The sequence below is a fragment of the Dama dama genome, chromosome 9 (genome assembly GCF_033118175.1).
Source record: "Dama dama isolate Ldn47 chromosome 9, ASM3311817v1, whole genome shotgun sequence".
Classification (NCBI taxonomy): Eukaryota; Metazoa; Chordata; class Mammalia; order Artiodactyla; family Cervidae; genus Dama; species Dama dama.
The window spans coordinates 29795986-29822500 of record NC_083689.1 but is presented as its reverse complement, the minus strand read 5'-3'; the positions used below and the strand labels follow the sequence as shown (position 1 = coordinate 29822500).

The window sequence follows — 26515 nt, the reverse complement described above, 5'->3', positions numbered from 1 at the left end:
GATTGAACCCAGGTCTCCTGCATTGCAGGCGGATTCTTTACCAGCTGAGTCACAAGGAAAGCCCAAGAATACTGGAGTGGGTAGCCTATCCCTTCTCCAGCGGATCTTCCCAATACAGGAACCGAAATGGGGTCTCCTGCATTGCAGGCGGATTCTTTATCAACCGATATCAGGGAAGCCCAAAGTAAAATTAAGGAGAATTAAGTCATTTAAAATACACAAGAGATACTTGTTATTAGAGAATTCTGAACAGCATCCCTTTGGAAAATGAATAACTCCATGAATCATCTGTCCCTTCTCCCCATCTCCTTTCCCTGTTGTGTGAGTTTAAGTATTTCCACCTACGAGGGTTTCTTCTAAAGAAGGCACAAATGAAGAGAAACCATTCTCTGCCCAACCCCTTGAGGGTGAGACACAGGAGTGGCAATTATTGAAGCTGCATTCCTGAAGTGAGCAGAGATAAGAAATGATAATTATTACCATATTTGATTAAAGTAACAGGATAATTTAGGCAGATAAAATGTAATTAACCACTTTGGAATGAGTCCAAGTGATGATGGCTTCCCCTACCCTGTTCTTTGACCTTAAATTAAATCTTGCTGGGGTTCCTCCCAGATAATACTTAATAGGTTAAAATCATGGTGATGATATGTTTTCAGTGTGTTTGAAAAAATTAAACAAACAAGCAGGAAATGAAGGGTTTTGCATCTTGAGCCTGAAAATAATGTACAGTTGGGACCTACAGTTTTTATCCCACCGTTTCACTGCTTGCTTTAGAAGCTTTCGATATTCTATAATATCTGAGAGGCAGCAGGGGTACAGGATGGTGTCTGGGGGTCTTGGTGTTAAAGTGCTGGCTCCAGACTGTCCACTAGTACCAGGAGCTCAGTGTGGCTTATTTGTGATGAAAATGGGATTGGACTAGACCAGGGGTCCCCAAACTCTAGGATCTAGAGCCTGATGATCTGAGGTAGAGCTGATGTAATAATAATAGAAATAAAGTGCACAATTAAGGTAATGCGCTTGAATCATCCCCTAACCTTCTCCCCCTCCCTGCCCCCATCCCAGTCTGTGGAAGAATTGTCTTCCACGAAACTGGTTCCTAGTACCAGAAAGATTGGGGACCTCTGGACTAGACAATCAACAAGATCCCTTCCCATTCTGTGACTTTAAGAGCCCCTGCAGATGAACATGGTGATGTGGACTGGTTAGCCAAGGTGCTAATTGAGTTCAAACAGCAACCCAGGTATTATCCAAAGAAGTAGTGCTAAGGAGCAGGGGATGTCCTCCAGTTCTCAGGGACTTTTGTCTTCATGGTGTGAGCACACAGCTTCCATAAAGTGGACCCTTGGAAAATGACAATTTGATTGTCTAATGATAAGTGGGTACTGAGCAAATTAGGTGTAGTCACAAGTATTTGGCAGTCATAATTTGAAGACTATTTACTAACAGGGAAAAATGCTTATGACATACGCTTAAATTCAAAAAGTAGATTTAAAATTATGTGGCTAGCATGAGTATGAAAATATAAAAGCAAAAAAAGCTAAACTAAAGCTAAAAGCTAAAAACCCCTAGGGATGGTAAGAGAAGTACAGGAAAATGCTATGGGTAATTAGGTAAGAGTTATACAATTTTCTCCCTTTCTTCTTAAAAATTTGTTTTCCAGATTTTCTGGTGTGATTATAATATCGTTAAAAATGAGAAATAAAAGACAGAGATTGTTTGGAAAAGAAAAAGAATGTATTAAAAAGAACAGAAAGGAAATTTGGGGTGAAGAAGCTCAGAATCCGTCTCCTTTAAGTTTGAGTGGAAACCTCAGTATCTGATCAATGTGAAAAGTAATTTATATTTAGCCTGTTGTTCATTAAGTTTGAAACTATGAATAATTCTAATGAGAAGTGTCAAGACTGAAGAGAAATGCTCAACTTTGGTAAATTTTATGGTTTGATTTCCCCTGAAATGTGTATATTTCTCTGTTAAAGTAAAAGCAGGTTATTTTAGCTTTTACGTGTTGGCCTCTTTTAAGAGCCCTTTGAAGGAAGGAATTACATAGAATTTGTTTAATAAATGTTTGTTGATTTGGAATCCTTAATGGTTTAATTACCCTTTTATAGAGAAGAGCTTTTTTTATATCCTAAAAGCAGAGAAACATCCTGCAAATGTAAGCTATTAATGAGCAGCAAATGTCCAGAAGAGGAAATTCATGTGCTTTAACATTTTCCCTTTTTGAGGCAACTTTCCAGACTGCAAGGGATTAGTGAAAACACTTTTCACATTTGCTTGTGGAGTCAGCTCCCCCATCATATGCAATGGCGAGTGTTTGGCCAAGGTCCCTTAGTTGATTATTGCTTTTACACTCCAAGGCATTCAGATCTTAACACTATAACATAGCATGTGAAATTATGGGAATACTGCATCAGATCTGGTTCTAACGAACTGATTTAGTTAGGCTAAATTATTACTGTAGAGCCTGGTAGATTACATTTTTTCACCAAGAAACATTAATGTAGAGTTGTTCCTTCTTCATTCCCATAGCACATGTGGAAAGTTGTTCTGTTTTTGCACATGGGTAATGTAAGACTGCCTAGATGACAGGTCCATACACAGAGGGCACTCATTCACTTTTCTCTCCACTAGAAATGGAATGGAGAAATAATGCTGCAGGCCTCAAGATTCAGTTATTTGCAAGCTGCTGGCTTGTTGTTCAGTCACTCAGTTGTGTCCGACTCTTTGCCATCCCAAGGACTACAGCATGCCAGGCTTCCCTGTCCTTCACCATCTCCTGGAGCTTGCTCAGACTCATCTCCATTGAGTCAGTGATGCCATCCAGCCACCTCATCCTCTGTAATCCCCTTCTCCTCCTGCCTTTTATCTTTTGCGGGGTCAGGGTCTTTTCCAATGAGTCGGCTCTTCATATCAGGTGGCCAAAATACCACAGCTTCAGCTTTAGCATCAGTCCTTCCCATGAATATTGAGGGTTGATTTCCTTTAGGATGGACTGGTTTGATCTCCTTGTCATCCAAGGGACTCTGGATAGGGAGGGAAAAGAATTGGTGAAGAAAGGCTTAGAATTTGCATCAACGTGAACTTCAGGATGCTTCCCAGGTGGCTCAGTGGTAAAGAATCTGCCCGCCAATGCAGGAGACACAGGTTTGATCCCTGGGTTGGGAAGATGTCCTGGAAAAGGAAATGGCAACCCACTCCAGTACTGTTGTCTGGGAAATCCCACAGAGGTCCCACAGAGCCTGGCGGGCTACAGTCCATGGAGGCACGAAGAGTCAGACACGACTTGGTACTAAACAACAACAACTACAGCAAACCTCAGGACACTGCTAGGGGCCTGAAGAAAATCTAAACAGCTTCATGTGATATTTCATCCCAAGAAAACTTATATTTTAACAGAGACCTCTTGGCTTACCCAAAAGGAGTTATATCAGCGATGTAGGTGATTGCATACTTGATGCTCGTCTGAACCTGTTCTTGCAGGTGTCGTCTGCTGGAGTAGAAGGAAGTAGTTTTGTGAAATGTATGTTAGAAATACAGAAGCCAAGTGGGAATGGATCTTCAAGAACACTTCTTACCCCATTGCTTTACAATGTGGTAAATCCAAGGAAGTGAGATTCCCTGCTGAAGGTCAGCCAGGTTCTCAGTATCAGATCAAGATGCTAATAATCTTGCCTTCTTCTTATCCAGTGATCTTTTCATGAGGACCTACTACATTTGCCTCCGACCTGTGGAGGATCCCTAAATTTACTTAGAAATCAAGTTGCAATGTCCCAAAGAATCAAATACACAGAGTTTGAATAGTATGATGAGTTGATGGATGTCTCATGGCGACTGAGAGAGACCACCTGGAGAAAGAAATAGCACTGTGTATGAGGCCAGTACAGCTTAGCTTTCAAATCAAGAGTTTCTTTTCTTTATCTAACCTGAATTCTTCATGTAGAAATTTTAACCCCATTCCTTCCATGCTTTCTGTGGTTCATAGTTCCTTTTAATGAACTTGGCCTGTTGATCGGCAAGTGACTCACTTGGTGAGTCCAACTGAGTCCATGATTGTGGCCCACTTTTGTTGTTATTATTGTTAGCATGAATTAAAGATTCTAGTGGAAATCTTTAAGAGACTGCTAAAAAATATAAAATAAATTGTTTTGTAAAGGGGATTCTCCAGATTTTCCTGTAGGCAAGAAATCTAATCTCTTGAGCATGCAATAGACTGCTTTGAAATAAAGTAAGGAATTGAACAAGGAATATTCTTTATATTTTCTGGATCTTTTCAGCCACATTCTTAGACCCATCAGATTGCATGTTTTTACTCTTACAAGAATCTATTAATGAAAATATATTGGAAAACAGACTGCTTAAGTAGCATCTGGGTGTTAGTATGATTATTTCAGGCTAATTGTCTCAGCCATATGTTTAGAATCAGGTTTAAAGGCTTCTGTATAGCTTCTATGTAGAGGCTGTATATATTCTTCCACTACCTGAAAGTAGGGCAGGTGCAAGAAAGAAAATTATTTGAAGTTCCAATCAGAGAAATATACTTTCTGATTTTCCAAGATCAGTAGCAAAATGTACTCAGATTTGCTGATTACACTTATTATTTAATTTTTGAATTGAAAGTTGCTCAGTCATGTCCGACTCCTTGTGACCCCATGGACTGTAGTCCATGGAATTCTCCAGGCCAGAATACTGGAGTGGGTAGCCTATCTGTTCTCCAACGGATCTTCCTGACCCAGGTCTCCTGCATTGCAGATGGATTCTTTACCAGCTCAGCTATGGCTATTATTTATTGAAGCCTATGATGAAAAGTTTTTTTGAAAGGTCTTGATATCCCTGGACCACAGGGTATGGGATGCAACTAAAAATTACAGAAAAATATGTGGTGATTTTTAAAAAATATTTATTTATTTGGCTGCCTTGGTTCTTAGTTGCAGTACGTGGGATCTAGTTCTCTGACTAGTGATTGAACCCAGGCCCCCTCCATTGTGATCATGGAGTCTTAGCCACTGGACCACCAGGGAAGTCCCTGTAATGGTATGCTTTTAAACTTAGTAATATCAGAGTTTTGGGTGAAAAGTAAATGAGAAATTTTTTGAAATTTATAGCATAAACTCTTGTGTTTTAAATACTTTAATGTTGGAAATTTTAGGGTTCAAGTTCAAATAGAAACCCATCAAAACATGGAGATTCTGTTAAAAGTCAGGGTGGAGTTGTAAGTACAGATAATTTAGCCAGTGACTGTTTTTTGCTACATAGTCTATCATTAATGTAAGAGAAATACTGACTGCTTCTCTTTTCTCTTCTTTTCAGCTACTCCGTGACTGTGCAAGAGTCATATCCACATCCTTTTGATCAAATTTACTACACTAGCTGCACCGACATTCTGAACTGGTTTAAATGCACGCGGCACAGGTAGTGGAAACTCAGATGTGTTTATTTATTTGGCATAGTGGAATGGAGTCTGACACAGTCAGAAATATTAAACACTTGAATAGCATTGAAACAAGTATACTATCACGGGTGAAGCAGATCACCAGCTCAGGCTGGATGCATGAGACAAGTGCTCAGGGCTGGTGCACTGGGAAGACCCAGAGGGATGGGATGGGGACGGAGGTGGGAGGGGGATCGGGATGGGGAACACATGTAAATCCATGGCCGATTCATGTCAATGTATGGCAAAAGCCACTACAATATTGTAAAGTAATTAGCCTCCAACTAATAAAAATAAATGAAAAAAATAAATAAAAATAAAATTTCAACAAAAACAAAAAAATAAATAAATAAAAAAATAAACACTTGAGAAGGTGGGCCCATTCATAGAGTGGATAGCTGTTGAGTGCAGGTGGTTGTTGTAGCCGTGTTCCAAGCTGCAGGAGATATGGAAATACAAAAAGATTGTCCCTTGAGGAACTTACACAGAAAACATCTACTGATTACCATCATTTGATTAGCTGAAGTCACCTAGCTGTTAAGCAAAACTGAGAAAATACTGTAAAATATGGATATCACCAGATATCAAAAAACCCTATCTTAGCATATATTTCTACTTGAACATCTAATTCAATTTAGATGAACTTAAATTTGAATTAAATTTAAGAAAAATAAGCCACATGTTTATTTTTTCTATAAATGTGAAAACAGAAAACAAAAACACTATATTAAATAATCATGTTAATATGGAAGAAAACTGTGCTACCTTGATTTCATTAGTAAAATACTTGATGTCTGGCTTGTGGGTGGAATGTGGTACCTGCTGATTTATGCAGCACTAAATGATGTCACACTCATTATTATTTCTTAGGACAAACTTCCTTGACTGCTTTGTCTAAACCAGCATTCCTTCATGTCACAATCTATTCCCTTACTCAAGCTTTATTTTTTGACAGTATTTAATCATTACCAGCCACTATTTGATAATATATTTGTTGAACGTGTATCTTAAATTATACAGGTCTGTCTTCCACAGTAGAATGTAAATTCCTTGAGGGCAAGAGCTTTATATTCTTTCACTCACTGTGAGCTCTTTTCCCAATGCCTGGAATATAGTAAGTGCTCAATAAACATGTGTTATATAAATGGATCAGTAAATGAATGAAGCTTGAGTTATATGTAACGGTCTTCATCTTTTGATGTCCTATTTTGTAGTAGGGTAAAAATGCATTGACATAGATTTTTAAAGGATTTCTCTGAATTCTTCCTCTAAAACCTATATAAATAAATGATGAGTGATTAGATAAGTAATACATATGAAACTTATCAATATCATAAAATAGCTCAAGTGAAGTAGGGAAGACATGAAGCTTCTGATTCCTTGGAAGAAGTGCTGGTTGACTTAAGCGTCCATTCAGTGTATTCTTAGCAAATTGGTGAGTTAGTATAATATTGCTCAAAATATAAATCCCATGTTTCTTGTTTATTATATTGAAGGACCTTGCTTTTTATACTTATATCATGTTTGATAGTTTTTTGGTATTAAAATATAAATTTTTGATTTCTAACCAAATTGCAGATCAAAAGATGTAACGATGTGATTTTTTTTTTTTTTTGACCTCTATATAGAATCAGTTATCGGACCGCCTATCGACATGGAGAAAAAACTATGTATAGGCGCAAGTCCCAGTGTTGTCCTGGATTTTATGAGAGCAGGGAAATGTGTGTCCGTAAGTAAGACTTAATGTTTCTTGGAAGTTCATTTATTTTTCCCAGTGTTCGTTTGCATCTGTTAATGGCAGCCTACAGAGATGGAGATTGAGGCCTATGGAGATGGGGCATCTTGGATCCTTCCCTGATACTCACTGCTGCTGTCTTGGCCTGTGCAAGCAGGGAAGCATTCACTATGTCCCTCTGTCCTGTCACAAGTCTCCAAATGAAAGTCACTTGAGGAGAAAGCAGAAGTTACAGAAAGATGATTCAAGGTTGGATGCTGCAATGTTCCTTACAATTCTTCAAGAAAAGTCTGTTTGGAAATCAGTCAAGGAGTCATTAGAGAGGAGAACAGGGATATAAGCTTCCTGCAGCAACTCACCAGAGTCTTCAGTCAGCTTTCAAGGGGCCAGCATGTTCTTTTCTGGTACATAGGCTGAAAGACTTATCAAGGAGCTTTCACAATATGAAATGGCTGTGAGTCTGAATCACAAAGTAGACCTTGTTTTTTCATTGTCACATCTTTCTTCCCTTCCCTCCCCTCCCCATCTCACTGATTCATTTTGAGATGTCTTGAGAGAAGTTTGATGTTTTATGATACACTTTAGGAAATCTTAGAATATCATGTGGAATGTAGTTTGCAGTTATGCTTTCTAACTATTGGGTGTAGGACTCTTAGAGACACTTAAGATAGGTATTATTAAAAATGATTTTATTCAAATATTTTGGCTCAACAAAAAGCTATAAGGACACCTTTGCTTTCTGAGATGAGATGCTGGTATTGAGTAGTAAAAAGAGACAGAATTCTGCTCTAACGTGGAGGCACTAGAAACTTCTGATCATGTCTGGGCTTAAGACTCCACCGAACTGAATGATAATACTGACTCGGCCACCGCTCAACTGGGTGGCCTTGGATAAACCATTTATAAATGGGTTTATAATTTTATTTGAGGCTAATCTGCTCTAAATAGAGAGAGGACTTGGACCAGTATCTGTATCATCTTCCTTCTAACCTTTGGAGTCTATTCTTTATATAGAAAGGGGGTAGTGTTAGTCATTCAGTCATGTCCGACTCCTTGTGACCCCATGGACTGAAGCCCTTCAGGCTCCTCTGTCCATGGAACTCTCCAGACAAGAATACTGGTGTGGGTTGCCATTCCGTTCTCCAGGGTATATAGAAAGAGTGATATCTCAAATTCGGTTCCAAACCAAGGCTATGTATGATAATAAATGTTCATTGAAGAGAAATTAAAAAATGTAACTAAGCAAAAAGAAAAAAATGCAAATATATTGTGAATGTCTTTCCTGGTCAGTAAATGTACTTCTGCAACAATTTACAAATGTCAGTGTTTATTGCATTATAGATGTTTATTTAACTGATATCAGCTCTTGAATATTTATATGATTTCCATGTTTTAACCATTATGGACTACATTAGAAGATGTCATTGTGATTAAATCTTTGTTCATCTATATAATTAATAGGTAAGGATACCTTCATAGAAGTAGAATTTCTGGGTTAGAGGCATACACGTATTCCTAGACTATTTGGTGTGTTTTCAATTTATACCCCCATCAGCAGTATAGAATGTGTTTTTGCTTATGTGGCGGTAGTGATTTAGTTGTTAACTTGTGTCTGACTCTTTGCAACCCCATGGACTGTAGCCCACCAGGCTACTCTGTCCATGGGATTTCCCAGGCAAGAATACTGGAGTGGGTTGCCATTTCTTTCTCCAGGGGATCTTCCCTGCCCAGGGATTGAACCCAGGTTTCCTGCATTGCAGGCGGATTCTTTACCAACTGAACCACCAGGAAAGCCCATCTTTTTGCTTAAACCCTGTGCCAATTTTCCTTTTGCTATTTTTCTTAATTTGTATGTGTTTGATTAACAATGGTGCTGAATAAGAAAAATTATGTTTATAATCAAACATCTTTGAGAATAATCACAAACTGATCTCTGTGGCCTAGGCTGATGGGAAATTTTCAGAGGAAGGCCTTGAATACACACAGCTTGCAGAGTGGGGAGGCCTGGCTGGTCGGGCTGGCCACTTCCAAGATTCTTCAGGGAGACATTATCTTGGTGTACTTGCCAGGATTCAAACCTATAAGCCTAGTTGTCAGCACACTGAGAAAATAGCTCTATCTTGTGGATTTTTTTTTTTTGTTAATCCAAGTCCTAAGAGTCATATATAAAGTCGGGGTGCTAATTCATTGTTACACAGAACTTGGAGAGGTGCTGACACAGTCATACCTTCTCTCCTTGAAGATCTGGCAAGTGGGAAACTAAATTTCATTGGCTGCTGATGTAGGGATTGTGGATCTGAGCAAGGTTAGTTAGAAATTTCAGCGCTTCATGGTTCTAGCCTTCCAGAGCCCAATACCTCCATCAGTAATACAGCTAATCTCAGAAAGCAGGGCAATCCCACAGGACTGCCGTCCTGGGTGAAAATTATTGCCATAATGTGATGGTAAAGATATTATAACTCTTCCTTGAGATAAGTCTCATACTTGCCAGCATGACTCCTGACTGCTTGGATGGCCATCTCTAGCATTTGTCACTAAAATTTTCCTTTTCTTGCAGTTTTCCTTTAGATATGTTAATGCATTTAATGAGCTCACTGTCTGGCCTCAGAGGCCTGGGAGCTGTTTAGTCTCTTTAAGGGTATTTTTGTATCTCTCCACTCTGATGTCTTGATTTCATAGCTTAACCCCAGAGGACAGGCATGCTTCCGTTACTTCCCTGTTCTCGGGGGTGCCGCTGGTACATCTTCTGTTCTCTCAACGGCTGGCACTCCTGAGACACCCTTGTGGATGGAGAAGGAAGAGAGAACACATGATTCTTGTTTCTGCTTTCATCATCATTTTTTTTTTTCAACTAGGTTTTGCTGCCAGGCCCCCAGCTCAGTCACCATTTTAACTGTTTCCAGCAAGTTATCAAAAGGAATTGAAACACACAAATTGGTTATAATTTTGGTTTGATTTTGTTAGTTTACCTAGAAGGCAAAAAAAGGATGGCTTCACATAGCAACGTGTATTAGAAAAAATAGTTTCTTTTACGTGGCTAAGGTAGCTTCCCTGGAGAGCAAGTCCCATCTTCCCATCCCTCCCTCCCCTGCTTCATCCTGCCCAGGATTATTCATTTCTACTAAACTCTCAGGCTGTACAGAAGCTGCTGGTCCACAGAGCACACTTTGGGTAAAAGGCCCTGTGTTCAGAAGACAGACATTTACCATTAGGCAGGAAGAGCCAAAACAAAAAATGTAGGGAATAGTGTGGTTAGAAGCCTTTCCTAAGAATCTGGCTGGAAAAAAGAATGGAGTGGAAAATTTTCCAAGAAGGAAATATTGCTATACATGAAGATGTCTGTAATTCCTTTGTGAGGTTTTAACCTGTTCATAAAATTACACTTGTAAGGTTATTCATTTTTCAAAGTTCCTGTGGTTGCCTGATTGTGTTTCATTATTTTTAAAAACTGGAATGTCATTTATTTTCTTGACTTAAAGAATTGAAATAGAGTTGACATAAAATATGTTAGTTTCTGGTTAGTGATTTGACATTTGCATATATTAACAAATAATCTCCAGGATAAATCTAATAACTACCTGTCAAAATTATTACAAAGCTATTATAATATTATTAACTGTATTCCTTGTGCTATGTATTACATCTCTGTGGCTTATTTTATAACTGGAGGGTTTTGCTTCTTAATTCCCCTCCACCCATTTCACCCTCAACCCCCAGTGCCAGAAACCACTCATTTGTTCTCTGTAGCTGTGATTCTGTTTTCATTTTGTTTTTAGATTTCACATACAATTGGAACCAGACAGTTTATGTCTTTTTTTTGGTCTGACTTATTTTACTTGGCATCATACCCTCTGCGTGCGTGCTAAGTCGCTTCAGTCTTGTCCAACTCTATGAGACTCTATGGACCGTATGCTGCCGGGCTCCTCTGTCCATGGGGATTCTCTGGGCAAGAATATTGGAGTGGGTTGCCATGCCCTCATCCAGGGGAATTTTCCCAACCCAGGGATTGAACCCACACAATACCCTCTAGACCTATTCATATTGTTGGAAATAGCAAAGTTTCACTCTTTCTATGGCTGAACAGTATTCCACTATATCTGCATATCGCATCTTTTTTATCCGTTTATCCACTGACAGACACTAGGTTGTTTCCATGTGTTGACTTTTGTAAATAATGCTTCAGTGAACATGAGATGCAGGTAATCTTTTTGTGTTAGTGTTTTGTTTCCATCAGATAAATACACAGAAGTGGAACTGCTAGATCATATGGTAGTTCTCAGAGAAGGCAATGACACCCCACCCCAGTACTCTTGCCTGGAAAATCCCATGGACGGAGGAGCCTGGTGGGCTGCAGCCCATGGGGTCGCTAAGAGTCGGACACGACTGAGTGACTTCCCTTTCACTTTTCACTTTCATGCATTGGAGAAGGAAATGGCAACCCACTCCAGTGTTCTTGCCTGGAGAATCCCAGGGATGGAGGAGCCTGGTGGGCTGCCGTCTATGGGGTTGCACAGAGTCGGACACGACTGAAGTGACTTAGCAGCAGCAGCAGCAGTAGCATGGTAGTTCTATTTTTAATTGTTTTGAGCAACCTCCATACAGTTTTTCATAGTAGCTATCCTATTTTACATTCCCACTAATGATGCACGAGGATCCCCTTTTCCCCACATCCTTACCAGCATTTATTGTATCTTGTCTGTTGGATGATAGCTCTACTAACAAGTGTGAGGTGATATCTCGTTGTGGTTTTGATTTGCATTTCCCTGATGATTAGTGATGATGGGCACCTTTTCATGTACCTGTTGGCCATCCGTATGCCTTCTTTAGAAAAGGTATTTTCAAATCCTTTGCCCGTGTTTTAATCAGGTTTGCTTTTTGCTTGGTGACGGGCTTGTCGCTGTTTGCTTTGCAGTAGTTTTTTAGTTTGATGCAGTCTCATTTGTTTATTTTTGCTTCTGTAGTCTTTGCTTTTGGTGTAAATCCAAAGAGTCATCACTGAAACCCATGTCAAGGACTTTACACCTATGTTTTCTTCTAAGAGTTTTATGGTTTCAGGTCTTGCATTCAAGTCTTTAATCCATTTTGAGTAGATTTTTGTGTATGGTGTAATATATGATCCAGTTTCACTTTTTTTGCATAGGGTTGTACAGTTTTCCCAACCCCATTGATTGAAAGGATTGTTCGTTTCCTGTTTTATGTTCTTGACTCTTTTGTCACAAATTAACTGACCATATATGTATGGGTTTGTTTCTGGACTCTGTATTCTGGTCCACTGACCTATGAGTCTGTTTTTATGCCAGTACTATACTGATTACTACAACTTTGTAATAAAGTTTGAAATCACAGAGTGTGGATACCTCTAGCTTTGTTCTTTCTCAAGATCACTGTAGCTACCTGGAGTCATTTGTGGTTCCACGCAAATTTTAGGATTGTTTTTTCTATTTCTGTGAAAAATACCATTTTGATAGAGATTGAATTGAACCTGTAAATTTGGTAGTATGGACAATTTGACAATATAAATTCTTCCAACCATGAGCATGGAATGTATCAAATGTATTTGAGTCAGGCTTTATGTATTTGTATCTTCAATTTCTTTCATCAACTTATTATACTTTTTAGTGTAAAGGTCTTTCACCTCTTTAAGTGAAATTATTCCTAGGTTTTAAATTCTTTTTGATGTCATTATAAATGGTAATTTTTTATTAATTTATTTTCCTGATCACTTTTACAATTAGTATTAGCAATTAATTTTAATTTACTCAAATTATAAATCCAAAACCTAGTTGTTTCTTGACATAGAAAAAGAACTTACTGTTACCAAAGGGGAAAGGGAAGGTGGAGGGATAAATTAGGAGTATGGGATTAAGAGATACACAGTACTATAAATAAAATAGATAAGCAAAGATTTACTGTATAATACAGGGAACTATATTCAGTATCTTATAATAACCTAAATTGGAAAACAATCTGACAAATATAACTGAATCACTTTGTTGTACACCTGAAACTAACACAATATTATAAATCAGCTCTACTTCAATAAAAAAAACAACAATAGAAATAATAAAACCTACTTGTTCTTAAGCTAAATTCACCTGACAGATGTTTTACTCATCAGTGATTGATTTTTTTTGTATCTTTTGCCATTAAGATATATAAATGTATATATATGTGTATATATATATATATATATATATATATATATATATTTGCCTAACTTTAACCACCATGGTAATTGCTACACTTATGTTTTCTTTTCATATAGTTCTCATCTTTCATGACCACACATCCTTTGTAAATATTACTGTCTGGTTGCATTTTGCCAATGTCTACATTTGAATTTGACTACATTTGAATTCCAAATCATAACCTCTGAGGTCATCTTGTTCATCCTCTTCCACCTTGCCTTGGTGCTGGTCCCATGTATTCTCTGAAGTCATGAGAGTAGATTGTTTGGCTCTTCCTCCACAAGATCAGTAGTCTTAGACACTTCCTATCTTCCATCTTCTCAACCTTGATCCCTCAAGATTTCATATAAGTCTTTCCTTTTAAAGTTTCGATCTTGTTCCTAAAATGAAAAGATGCATAGCACAAACTGGCTTAAATTCAGGGTTCCAAGGTTATCTGTTAACATCTATTTCCTCCTCACTTTTTGACTGCCTCACTTACATTTTCTTCCTTTCTTATTTCTTTCCTTCCTTTCTGCCTTCCTGCCTACCTACTCATTCTAATGTTGGACACTTAAATGTTGCTCACTGTAGCCGCTAAACTATTTTGAATCTCTTTGTACACATGAAAGAGTCATAAGACAAATTTAGTAGGATTTCTGGGACAAAGAGTATGTATTTTGTATCAGAAAAAATTAGGTTTGGCTGTGAGATAAAAGTTTGTTTCTTTCTCACCTGAGTCCAGAGGTTGGTAAACTAATAGGAAGCCCAGCAATTTTCATCCTTCTGCTCCACCATCTCTAGGGTTCAGACTTCATCTTCATGTGCCGTTATTGATTTCCTCACATCAATCTAGGTCCCTAGCAGTGGGTAGAAGAGGCAAATGACAATGCCAGCTGTTTCCTGAGGAGAGTTCCTAGAAGTGATCCCATTCCATTTCTACTTTGGTGAGTACTTAGTTACGTGACCTCTTTGAGCTGCACGGACATCTTTATTCTGAGTGGTCAGGAGCCCAGTAAAAATATATTTCTATAGGAAGGAAAGAATGGAATATTAGGAAAAAGGAGAAATCTGAGTCACATTTTAAGACTTTTTGATACAAACTTCCAAATTGCTATCTAAATTGCTTCTAACAACTTGCCTGCCCACAAGGAATATATGAGGGTGCCCACTTCCCTGTATTCTTACCAACACTAGCTATGATTATTGCTTCCAGGCTTCTGGGTGACAAGAGTACCTTGCTTTTCTTTGCATTTCCTTACTTACTAGTGTTGCTGTTCTCGTAAGAAATACATATTTGTTAGCTACTTGTATTTTGGTTTCAAGGGGGATAAAGACTGCTTTGTTCTTCAAACAGCTATAGAAATGCTGTTTAGAAACAATAGGTGGCAGTGGAGAGAGAAATGGGCTGATTTCCCAGCTGGTAAAGGAGATAGTTTGAGACTGAGACTTGAGTATTAAATGCCAGGAGTCAAACCAGCAGGTGCTTCGAGCTCCTTACCCTTACCACTGTCACTGGGATCCATTCTCCCCACCCTAGGGTCCACAGGTCCCCCTCTCCCAAGGCCTCACCAGGAATGGTTTGGAGCCAGGGTGGCCACTTGACTTCTCCCACGGCCCCCACCATCAACACCAAGGAGAGAGCCATGATCTCTTCCCTTGTAGCAGTGAGGGCACCCCCAGCAGTCCTAGACTGCGACACGTGAGCTTGTGGGTTGGTGGAAAGGAGTTGAGACCCAGACTCGTGATCCCCATGTTCTTGTACTTGAGTAGTGAATAAGGACTTGAGGCTGTCCTAGGCATCTAACCGCTGTTAGCAACATTAGAACTTTAGGAAGATGTGTTGGGTTTACACACGACTGATTTCCAAACACGTCTTTGGTGCCTGACCTCTTTGCAAGTGGGAGTTGCTTGTAAATTTGGTCTCTTGGGACTAGGAAAAGCTCACAGCAAAACAGCAGAATGAGAAGTTGGCAACTGTCCCTCCTTGGGAAGGATTGGCTAATCCGAAGATGAGACTAGAAATGCATTCTGCCTCCCACGTCCGTGACTGATGGCAGAGAAAGCAGATCACTGGGAGCGGGGCTGCCTGCAGCAGGACTGTGAGTGGACAGAGGTCACGGCCTGGGGCTCTTCCCCAGTGCAGCTCCCGTCCTTAGTCTCTATGCCCCGTCTTCTGTAGCTGGATGCTCCTGCAGAGGAAAGGACATTTGTGATGACTGTTTCCTCTGTGGTGAACTTGACTCTGTTGTCTACTTTTCTTAGATGCGTATATGTGTGCTTAGTTGGCTCACTCGTGTCCAACTCTTTGCAGCCCCACGGACTGTAGCCCACCAGGCTCCTCTGTCCATGGGGTTCTCCAGGCAAGAATACTGCAGTGGGTTGCCGTGTCCTCCTCTAGGGGATCTTTCCAACCCAAGGATCAAATCCATGTCTCTTAACATCTCTTGCTTTATCAGGTGGGTTCTTTACCACTCACACCACCTGGGAAGCCCCTTTTATTAGATGGTGGAGGTCAAACACTCACGTCAAGTTAAAGCTGTGATGCAGGCTTTGCAGCCCGTGTGACTTGCAGGGGAGACACAAGAAGAGGTTTGGGGACTGAGTTGCCACCCTGTGGTCTAGTAGGCCAGCCCTGGTGGTAGAGGACCAGTTCCCAAGGATGTGCCCTGGCTGTCTTTGCACCCAGTAAGAGAACTTTGGAACCGTACATGAGAAGCCTCCACTCCCACACACTGAACTGTATATGATTTCCTGTGCTTAGCAGAGAGCAGTGTGACAATTGATTACCATAGCACTGAATGAATATTCACAGCTGATTTTTCATTTGGCCAGTTTTGTGAAAAAACTGAACTGGCTGGAGGCAAAGAAGGAGCTAGAACTCTGGTCTGTGTTTATGTAATAAATAATTCCTGCAAATGAGCTTGACTCTTGCTTGAATGTCATGTATCAGTAAGCAGTGGGTTGTAAACTGAAATTTAGGGTTAAGAGCTTAAAGACATCTGCAGCTTACTTAACCCAGGACTGTTTTCCTTCCAGGAGAAAGATACGCCATCTGGGTGGTTCTTCAGGGGGCCCGGTTAGGCTGTTTGCCACATAACTCATAGATTTCTTCCTATGTCTTCTTTTATATTGGAATGTTATGTTATATTGGACTGGAATTAACAAAAAGTTTCCCTTTGGGGAGAGAGGGTAACATCTCTTAGGAGCCACTACCTGGAACATCATGTTTAGAAGAGAGTAAGACCATCATGAGACCATGTCTGTGCTAAGAGGGAGAACAGAGTGACTCATTAATGATTTCTGTCACGGTCATTGGGTGGCCCGAGTGCCCCACATTTGCCATCCCTGTGTTAGACTCTTTCTGGCATCCTATGACATTTTGGACCTCTTAAGTCATGGAGATATCAAATGTGGTTCCTGAATTATGCACCTGGTCATAGGTTCATGTTATACCTTCTCCAATTAACAGAAGTTATATGTGCTATTCCTGCCCTTGTCTCCAGGAATAATGAGCTTTCTCTTTGTGAGCTGTAATATTTGGCAGGCTAACTCAGGATAATATTGTCAGCAATTTTGTTTAAGGAATGGAAAAACATTTTCAATTTTGCCCCACTGTCAGCCACTGGAGGGGAAATACAGGTTTGGGGAACTGGCCGAATGGGCAAGGGTTTTGGAAAGAACTTCCTGTGGGTTCTTGTTTCCCTCACCTGGAGATGATGGAGTTGCTGTTGTTCAGTTGCTTGGACGTGCCAAACTCTTTGCAACCCCATGAACTGCAGTGTGTCCAACTTGCCTGCCCTTCACTATCTCCCTGAGTTTGCTCAAACACATGTCCATTGAGTCAGTGATGCCATTCAATCATCTCATCCTCTGTCACCCCCTTCTCCTCTTGCCCTCAATCTTTCCCAGCATCAGGGTCTTTTCCAATGAGTTGGCTCTTCCTATCAGGTGGCCAGAGGTTTGGAGCTTCAGCTATCAGTCCTTCCGAGAAATATTCAGGGCTGATGTCCTTTTGGATTGACTGGTTTGATCTCTTTGCTGTCCAAGGGAGATGGTGGAGGGACACATTTAATTCTTTGTCCAGGCTTCATGTCATTTTGATCTGCTGCTGCTGAAAAGTTTTGGACTCAGATTTTTCTGGATGAGAAGAGCTAGAGTACAGGGCAAAAGCCTTGTTTGGGGCTGTGAAGATTCAGCTTTTGGCAGAGGACTGTTTTGGATGAGCGGTGCTTTTCTGGGGCATTTGGGGAACATGGTGAGGATTTAGGGGAGAAGGAGCATCTCTCTGAAGTTGAAGGCAATCAGAGCTTTCTGTTCCTGATTTGACTCTCACACTCACAGGCTTGTTTAATAATAAAGTTGTGATCTTGTCAAATATTTCCAAACAACCTTGGTGTGTAGACTCTTTTAAGCAGACCCTTTTGAGTACAGATAAAAGTGAGACAATCCTGTTACGCTATCCAAAGAGACCCTGAACTGACAGCAAAACCAGATGGTATGTTCCTAAGTACACCTACCCGTGATGCCCTTTCTGCCACTGGCAGTGGATTTTTTCATGTTTCCATAGGGACCCTGCCTTCTGTTGCCATGGAGCCCGACTTGGTTCAGAGGAATGTACCAGTAAATACTGGGAAAGATTCTTTGTCCACATACTGCACCAGCAGAAATTCCAATTTTCCCACACATCTATTAGAACCTAACTTACATTTTCTGATTTGGGTCTTTGGTATCTGCTAGTAGTGAAGATTGGAAATCTGATAAACAATGCAGGAAACCTTTTTTGTTTTATTGCTTATAATGCATGCTGACTACTTAGGATTTTATAGATAGAAACCCTGAATTTAATAATGATAATAAGACTTCTATGTTTAGCCTTCATCTAAACAGATGGACATCTTGTCTTCTGCCTGTTTTTTCCTTAAGAAAGTTTGACTTTAGAGTCCCATGGAGACAGGGCCAAAGGAAAACAATGGAAAGCTTTACCTTAACTCTAGAAAATTAGTTTCTGCTATTTCAGTCTTTGCAGACAGGGAGAATTTTTACAGTTCCAGTCATGTATGCAGTCTCCTTACGGGGACAGATAATAGCTAATATAAATGCTCAGAACTGAGAAGCAATTTTTTTTATTGCACTATAACTTTTTAGAGAGAGCTAATTTAAAAGTAATGGGAAAATTACATTTTGATCTAAGTGACCAACCACAAAATAGTGGCATGACCAGGTGATGATGAACTTGCATTTTTTAGTCTGGGATAGCTGCTGTCAGCACTTTCACAAATAATCCAGTGGTAAACTTAGTACACCCCTCCAACCACATACACAGATGCTAAAGGGAGAGACTGATACGGGCAGTGCTCTGTGGGTACTGATCTTTCCTGGTGTGTGCGTTCAGTCCCTCAGTCATGTCCGACTCATTGTGAGTCTCTGGACTGTAGCCCGCCAGGCTCCTCTGTCCATGGGATTCTCCAGGTAAGAATATTGGTGCCATTGCCTCCTCCAGGAGATAATCTTCCACAAGCCTGGAAGTATAGCTGCTCAGTTGTGTCTGACTCTTTGTGACCCCATGGACTGCAGCCCCCCAAGCTCCTCTGTCCATGGGATTCTCCAGGTAAGAATACTGGAATAGGTTGCCATTTCCTTCTCCAGGCGATTTTCCTGACCCAGGGATCGAACCCAGGTCTCCTGTGTTGCATGCGGATTCTTTCCCACTGAGCCACCAGGGAAGCCCGTGTTCTTTCCTGAAGCTACAGTAATAGCCCAAGTTCCAGATGTAGTTTTTTTTTCTTTTTTTCCTTGATGAGTAATTCTTAAAAAGATTGAAAGGAAATTATCTAGAGTTCCAAGAGAACCACCACATAGAATAGCAGCCGTCTCAGGTTACAGAGGGCAGCAGGGTGTGAAGGTGGGCCTCCCTGACCAGCTGGGCTCATTGGAGAAGCAAAGGCTGTTATGACAAGTCTATACATATGCCACCCAAACTGAGGTTTAAACTTTAATTTTATTGTTTGTTTTAGTTGCTGAGTTGTGTTCGACTCTGTGATCCCATGGACCATAACCCTCTACGCTCCTCTGTCCATGGGATTTCCCAGGCAAGAATACTAGAGTGGGTTGCTAGTCCCATCTCTAGGGGATCTTCCTGATCCATGGATCGAACCCGCATCTCCTGCACTGGCAGGCAGATTCTTTACCACTGAGCCACCAGGGAAGCCCCAAGCTTTAAAAACAACTGAATCAGTTGATTGAACTTAGCATGTAACCAAGGGACAGAAAAAGAAATGTGCTACCTCAGATGAAATCTGTCTGTTGATCCAGAGAAGAGAATAGGTGTCCAGAGACTTGGACCCCCTGGGCATCATGTGTAGTTGAATGGCCCTGGGGTGAGCTACTGAGTGCTCTTTGCAGAATTCACTGTTGCATTTAGCCAGTAAAATTGGATTTACTTGTCTTAGATTCCCGTTCTCAAAAATTTAAATTTGACTTTTAAATTTTTGTTGGAGTAAAGGCATGTCTCAAACTTACTTGACCATGCAATTCCCTACCCCTTTGCTCCTCTTTTCTATTTCTTCTAAGAACAGAATGGGACTGATAGTTTCCAGAGTCTACTTATTTGGGAAATGATGCTGTAAGGCCTTTGGTTTGCTTTTATATAACCTTAGACTGGTAAAATTATAAATATTTAACTTTATCAGAAACTCTTTAGATGTTTATTTTCTTGTTTTCTTCAACTTTATTGAGATATTATTGACATATAACATTGTGTAAGTTTAACGTATACAGTGTGATGATTTGATAGACTTACATACTGAAAAATGATTACCATAGAGGGTTAGTTAACACCTCCTTCATCTAACATAATTACCACTTATTTTTTGTGGTGAGAATATTTAAAATTTACTCTCTTAACAGCTTTTAAGTATGTAGTACAATATTGTTATCTAAAATCACTCTGCTGTACATTAGCTCCCAAGAAATTATTCATCTTACAACTGAGAGTTTGTGCCCTTGGACAAACAGCCCCCCATTTTTCTCACTCTCACCCCCTGGAAACCACCATTCTACTATTAGTCCATCTTTTTCTGATTCTACATATAAATGATATCATACAGTATTTCTCTTTCTCTGTCTGACTTACGTCACTTAGAATAATGCCTTCAGGGCCATCCATGTTGTTACAAATGGCAGAATTTCCTTCTTTTTTGTGGATAAGTAATAGTTTGTTGAATATGTGTGTGTATGTATGTATGTGGGTGTATATGTATACACCCACATACATACATATATATATACACACATATATTATATGATCTCACATATTTTTATCCACTCATCAGCCAAAGGAAATTTGAATTATTTTCACATCTTGGCTATGATGAATGGTTGTGCATTAGACAGAGTAGTGCAGATATCTCTTTGAGATACTGATTTTATTTCCTTTGTATATGTACCCAGAAATAGGATTGCTGAATCATATGTAAGTTCAATTTTTAATTTTTTCAGTAGCCTACATACTATTTTCCATAGTGACCATATCAATTTTCATTCCCACTATCAGTGCAGAAGTGTTCCCTTTTCTCTATATCCTTACGGACACTTGTTATCTCATTTTTTGATGATAGCCATTCTAACAGTTGTGAGGTAAGGTGATACCTCCTTGTGGTTTTGATTTGCATTTTCCTGATAATTGTGATGACAAGCACCTTTTCATGTACCTGTTTTAGTGTATGATCCTTTTTATATATTACTGAATTCAATTTGCTAATATTTTGTTGGGGAATTTTGTATATTTATTCATCAAAAATATTGGCCTGTAATTTTTTTTTTTTTTTTTGAGAGTCTTTGTCTGGTTTTGGCAACAGGTATGATTAGATAGCATCATTGACTCAATGGACATGAATCTGAGCAAACTCCAGGAGATAGTGAAGGACAGGGAAGTCTGGCATGTTGCAGTCCAAGGGGCTGCAAAGAGTCAGACATGACTTAACTACTGAAGAACAAGTGATGGACTTGTAGAATGAGTTTGGGAGTTTTAGCAGAGTTTGAGAAGGATAGGTGTTAACTCTTTATATGTTTGGTTGTATTATCACATGAAACTGTCCAGTGCTGGACTTTGTTGAAAGATTTTTAGTTGCTGACTCAGATTCTTTATTAGTAATTGGTCTGCTCTGATTATCTACTTCTTGACTTGGTCTTGAAAGTTGGTATGTTTTTAGGATTGTTTTCATTTCTTTTAGGCATCTATTGGTGGGCATTTTGTTTATTTCCATGTCTTATGTGAATTACTAGTGATATATATAATAATAAGTAGTGAATTGGGAGTGCATGTATCCTGTTTGTATCAGAGTATTCTAAATTTGACTTATACTTGCCTTTACCAGTGTGTTATATATTTTCATATTTTTATTTTAATAATTAGCATCCCTTTATTTCAGCTCAAAGAACTCTTTTTAGCATTTCCCCCCCAAACTTAAAACTTTTTATTTTGTATTGGAGAGAAATATCATATGACATCCTTAAATGTGGAATCTAAAAAGAAATGAAACAAATGAACTTACTGAAAAAACAGAAAGAGACTCACAGACTTAGAAAGCTTTTTAGAATTTCTTAAAGGAAGTTAACAATGGTGATGAACTCCTTCAGCTTTTGTTTCTCTGGGAGAGTTTGTTATTTCTCCTGCATTTTGAGGGACAACTGCTGAATAGAGTTTTCTCACTTAGTGGTTTTTGTCTTTTGAGACTTTGAATAGATCATTATCTCCAGGCTTTTAAGCTTTCTACTGAGTCAGCCCATCGTTTTATGAGGGCTCCTTTGTAAGTTATAAGTTTATTTTCTCCTGCTGCTTTGAAGATTCTCTCTTTGTCTTAAATTTTTGACAGTTTTTAAATAATGTGACTTAAAGAAGATCTCTTTAAGTCAAATTTGTTTGGTGACTTATGAGGTTCATGTACTAAAATATCCAAATCTCTCCTACACTTAGGACGTTCTCAGCCATTATTTATTTAAATAAGCTTTCTGCTTCCTTTTCCCTCTCTTTTCTTTCATGATTTGCTGTTGATTCCCTTTTTGGTACCCTATAGATAACATAGGCTTTCTTAACTCTTTTTTATTCTTTTTTCCTTTGTTCTCCTCTGTCTGTCTTCCTTTTCACAGATTCTTTTTTCTGTTTGATAAATTCCTTTGTTGATGCTCTCTATTGTATTGCTCTCTATTTTTCATTTTATTCATTATATTCTTCAGAGCCAGAATTTGTTTGGTTCTTTTTTTATGATTTCCATTGCTTTATTAAGCTTCTTGTTTGTGTATTTATTCTGATCTTATTGAATTGTCTTTCCATGTTTTCTTGTAGTTTATTGAGCTTCTTTTTAAAAAGCTGTTTTGAATTCTTTATTAGGTAAATCTCAGGTCTCCATGCCTTTGATGTTGGTTACCAGAGATTATTATGCTTCTTTGGTGATGTCATGTCTCCTTGATATTTAATGTTCCTTGAACTCTTTTGTTTCTGTTTTCACTTTTGCAGTAGCAGTCACCTCCTCTGTCTTTCCTTACTGATTTTGGTAGATAAAAATGTCTTCTGTCAGCTCTGTTGGGGATTCTGAGACTTTCTGAGACCTTCTGTTGGTATGCCATCATGGTTATCTGGGTCATGAACATCTTTTTTTGTATAATTCTTCTGTGTATTCTTGCCACCTCTTCTTGTTTTCCTCTATTTCTTTGCATTGATCACTAATCAGTAGATGGGGAATAGATGGGGAACTGATCAATAGATGGGGAATAGATGGGGAACTGTTCAATAGATGGGGAAACAATGGAAACAGTAAGAGACTTTATTTTCTTGGTCTCCAAAATCACTGCAGATGGTGACTGCAGCCATGAAATTAAAAGACGCTTGCCCCTTGGAAGAAAAACGATGACCAACCTGACAGCATATTAAAAAGCATAGACATTACTTTGCCAACAAAGGTCTGTCAAGTCAAAGCTATGATTTTTCCAATAGAAATGTATGGATGTGAGAGTTGAACTATAAAGAAAGCTGAGCGCAGAATTGATGCTTTTGAACTGTGGTGTTGGAGAAGACTCTTGAGAGTCCCTTGGACTATGAGGAGATCCAACCAGTCTATCCTAAAGGAAATCAGTCCTGAATATTCATTGGAAGGACTGATGCTGAAGCTGAAGCTTCAATACTTTGGCTACCTGATGTGAAAAACTGACTCATTGGAAAAGGCCCTGATGCTGGGAAAGACTGAAGGCAGGAGGAGAAGGGGACGACAGAGGGTGAGATGGTTTGATGGCATCACCGACTCGATGGACATGAGTTTGAGTAAGCTCTGGGAGTTGGTGATGGCCAGGGAAGCCTGGCGTGCTGCAGTCCATGGGATTGCAGAGTCGGACACAACTGAGCGACTGAACTGAACTGATTGATACGCCTGCTCCATGCTTCCTGCTCCCTCTTATGTGAGAAGCCTTAAACTTGAATGGCTTCTCTACATTCTACAGTGCAGTAACCTGGGGACTGACACCCTGCCTTTTGCTCTTCCAAGGGGAGAGCTAAATCTCAAGTTGGGATCTCTCCCTGGTCCACAGATTGAGGCGAGCTTTCTTCATGAGTTCAGTAGCAGTTTGCCAAAGCTCATTCTCACCTCTGTTGGCAGCTTGCACAGTAAGCTGGATAAATAGTAGGGGGTGGTGTTGGTTGAGGTGCACAGAGTATTGGGAATGCCCATGGACCAGTTGGGGCTATCCACAGGCTCAACATCCGCTTTGGCATGTGGGTGGGCTTTGTGATAGACTCTGTGACATGCATAGTTGGATCCACATTTCTTTAATGCCCTCTGAGATTTCTTTCTGCTTTTCTCCCAGTCTTCTTCCCTCCCTCTGGTCATGTAGCTCACAACTCCATACTCTTGAACACAGTAAGAGAGAGAGGGGCCTCTCTGACAAAGTCCTACACAGCTGGGGGGAAGCTCCACTCATTCATATGCACTAGCTTTCCCCCACATGAGAAATCACAGGACGAGAAGGACTCTCTCAACATGCGCTATGGGTAGGGTGGTGCGCATAAAGTCTAACCATTCCTCTTACCCTCTCCAGTGTGTCCAAACTGATATATACATATTTTTTTATCCAGTGATGTGCTGGAGTTTCTCCTCTAGACACCTGGTACTTCTTAAAGGCTATCTTATCCAGGTGTTATTGTCTAATACATTGTTCTCTTGGGGTTCCTAGACCATGGCCAAGATGGACTGGAGAGTTCACAGGCCACTCAGTGGCCACAACTGGGAACAGGTCTGTGTGCCTATTACTTGATGCGCAGTTAGGTGAGACTGCTTCTGGGCCCCTTCGTATATGGTGTTGGATCCCATAGCTCCCACAAAGGCTTTTTTCTCTGTGGGTGAGTGCTGAGTTATTGTTCTTGAAGGGGGATACCATGATAGATGTCTTTTTCAGGTGTGTTGGCTGTGTCACTCTGCAGTTTCCTCTAAGGACAGTGATGATGTCTGTTTAAACAACCCAAGAAAGAGAAATTTTAGTTGAGTCATGACAGGATATAGCAGACACTTCCTTCCCTTCACCAATGTATAGATAATACACCTATTTACTATCTTCATCAGTTGGTACAGCATTGGCTGGGCCTGTCTTCCAGGTATTGAACTATTATTCATAGAGCTATTTCATGGCAAATGGTTGTTTACCAAAAGCGAAGTTGTCAATGGGTTATCTGCTTCTGTATATGAAGCTGATTTTGATATTAAATTCAAAATGGCTGTATAAATCATAGATTTGCAGTTAGTACAAGAGTCAATACTAAAATTAAGAGAAAAGGATGGATAAGTTTAAAATGCAATCTGTCAAAGAGCTTTATGGCTCTTCATTCTGAACATTCTAAGACCGTCACTGATGTATTTATAAAGCAGGCCAATACTCTGTTGGAGGTGGCAAACTAGCAGGCTGAGTGATTTGACACATAATCATGTTTTGTTTGGCCCACTTAATATTTGCATTTAAAGAACTTTTAACGTGAAACCTAGGACTTTTATCTTCTACAGAAACATCAAGAGATTAGTAACATTGTCTTGATCTTCTTATGTGGCAGTAGGCACGAGACACTATTGCCTATCAGAGCCTACCCTTTTATCTATTTATTTTTAATTAAGATATAATTGATATGTTAGTTTCAGATATACAGCATAATGATTCAATATTTGTATATATTGTGAGATGATCACCACAGTAGGGCTAGTTAATGCTTGTCACCACACATAGTTATAAAATGGTTTTTCTTGTGGTGAGGATTTTTATGGTCTTTTCTCTTAGCAACTTTCAGATATGCTATACAGGATTACTAAATATAGTTACCATCCTATACATTACATTCCCATGACTTATTTTTATTTTATAACTGGCAGTTTGTACCTTTTGACCCCCCTGGAGCTGCTCCTTTTTAAATGAGCACATGCTGTCTGGATTTTCCAAGCCTTACTGACCTACTTACTCTTTTCATTGATCCCCCTGGTTCCTGCAGGCATTTGAGTTTGTGTTCCCTGGTTTTTATGAGCCCTTCTAGTAGCAATGATCTTGCTGCCAGCTTTCTTTTAGATGTTTGACCCTCCCCTTTCTGAAGAACTTCTGCCACTTAATATAGACATTTGGCTTAAGGCTTACATAGTGAAATGCAAATGTCCCTGACAAGGGAAATAAACTTAGTTGCTGTAATTAGTCATTGATCCTTGGCTATGAGAACTCCATTTATTCTCAAGTTAGCGTTGACAGAGTAGGAGAGCAAAGAGGACATGAGGGCACCAGAGTCCAAAAGGAAATGTCCAGGGGCCATCACCCAGGAGGAATGGGAAAAGTGGCAACTATGACCATCACTGCCCTCTTCACTTTCCCCGGACCTGGCGTTTATTATTAACATGTGATTCAAACATGTTGGATAACCAGAAGCAAAGTGTCTGGAAGCAAGTATCAGCACAATGAAATAGGGCAGAGAAATTCACGGGGGTGCAAAGCATGCTGTGGGAAGGAATATTTGTCACGGAATTCCATGGCTCTGTAGAAAGTGGTCAGACCAAGAGGAATGCCATTCTAAAAACAGAAGAGCCTGGTGTGACAGTTCCCACAGAATCGCCCTGCTTTCCCAGTAGTTGCAAGCATGACCAGACAGGAAGGAAAATAATTCAT

General features: G+C 39.7%; 1 protein-coding gene across 1 annotated transcript in view; it reads left to right on the top strand.

Moving 5' to 3' along the window:
• Window positions 1–26515, top strand: part of MEGF10 (multiple EGF like domains 10) — a 130906-nt gene that overhangs the window by 3036 nt on the left and 101355 nt on the right. Inside the window, exons 2-3 of the mRNA XM_061150864.1 lie at window positions 5314–5415; window positions 7063–7163. Of these exons, the coding sequence (XP_061006847.1) occupies window positions 5314–5415; window positions 7063–7163 (203 nt within the window). The remainder of the gene's footprint in view (window positions 1–5313; window positions 5416–7062; window positions 7164–26515) is intronic.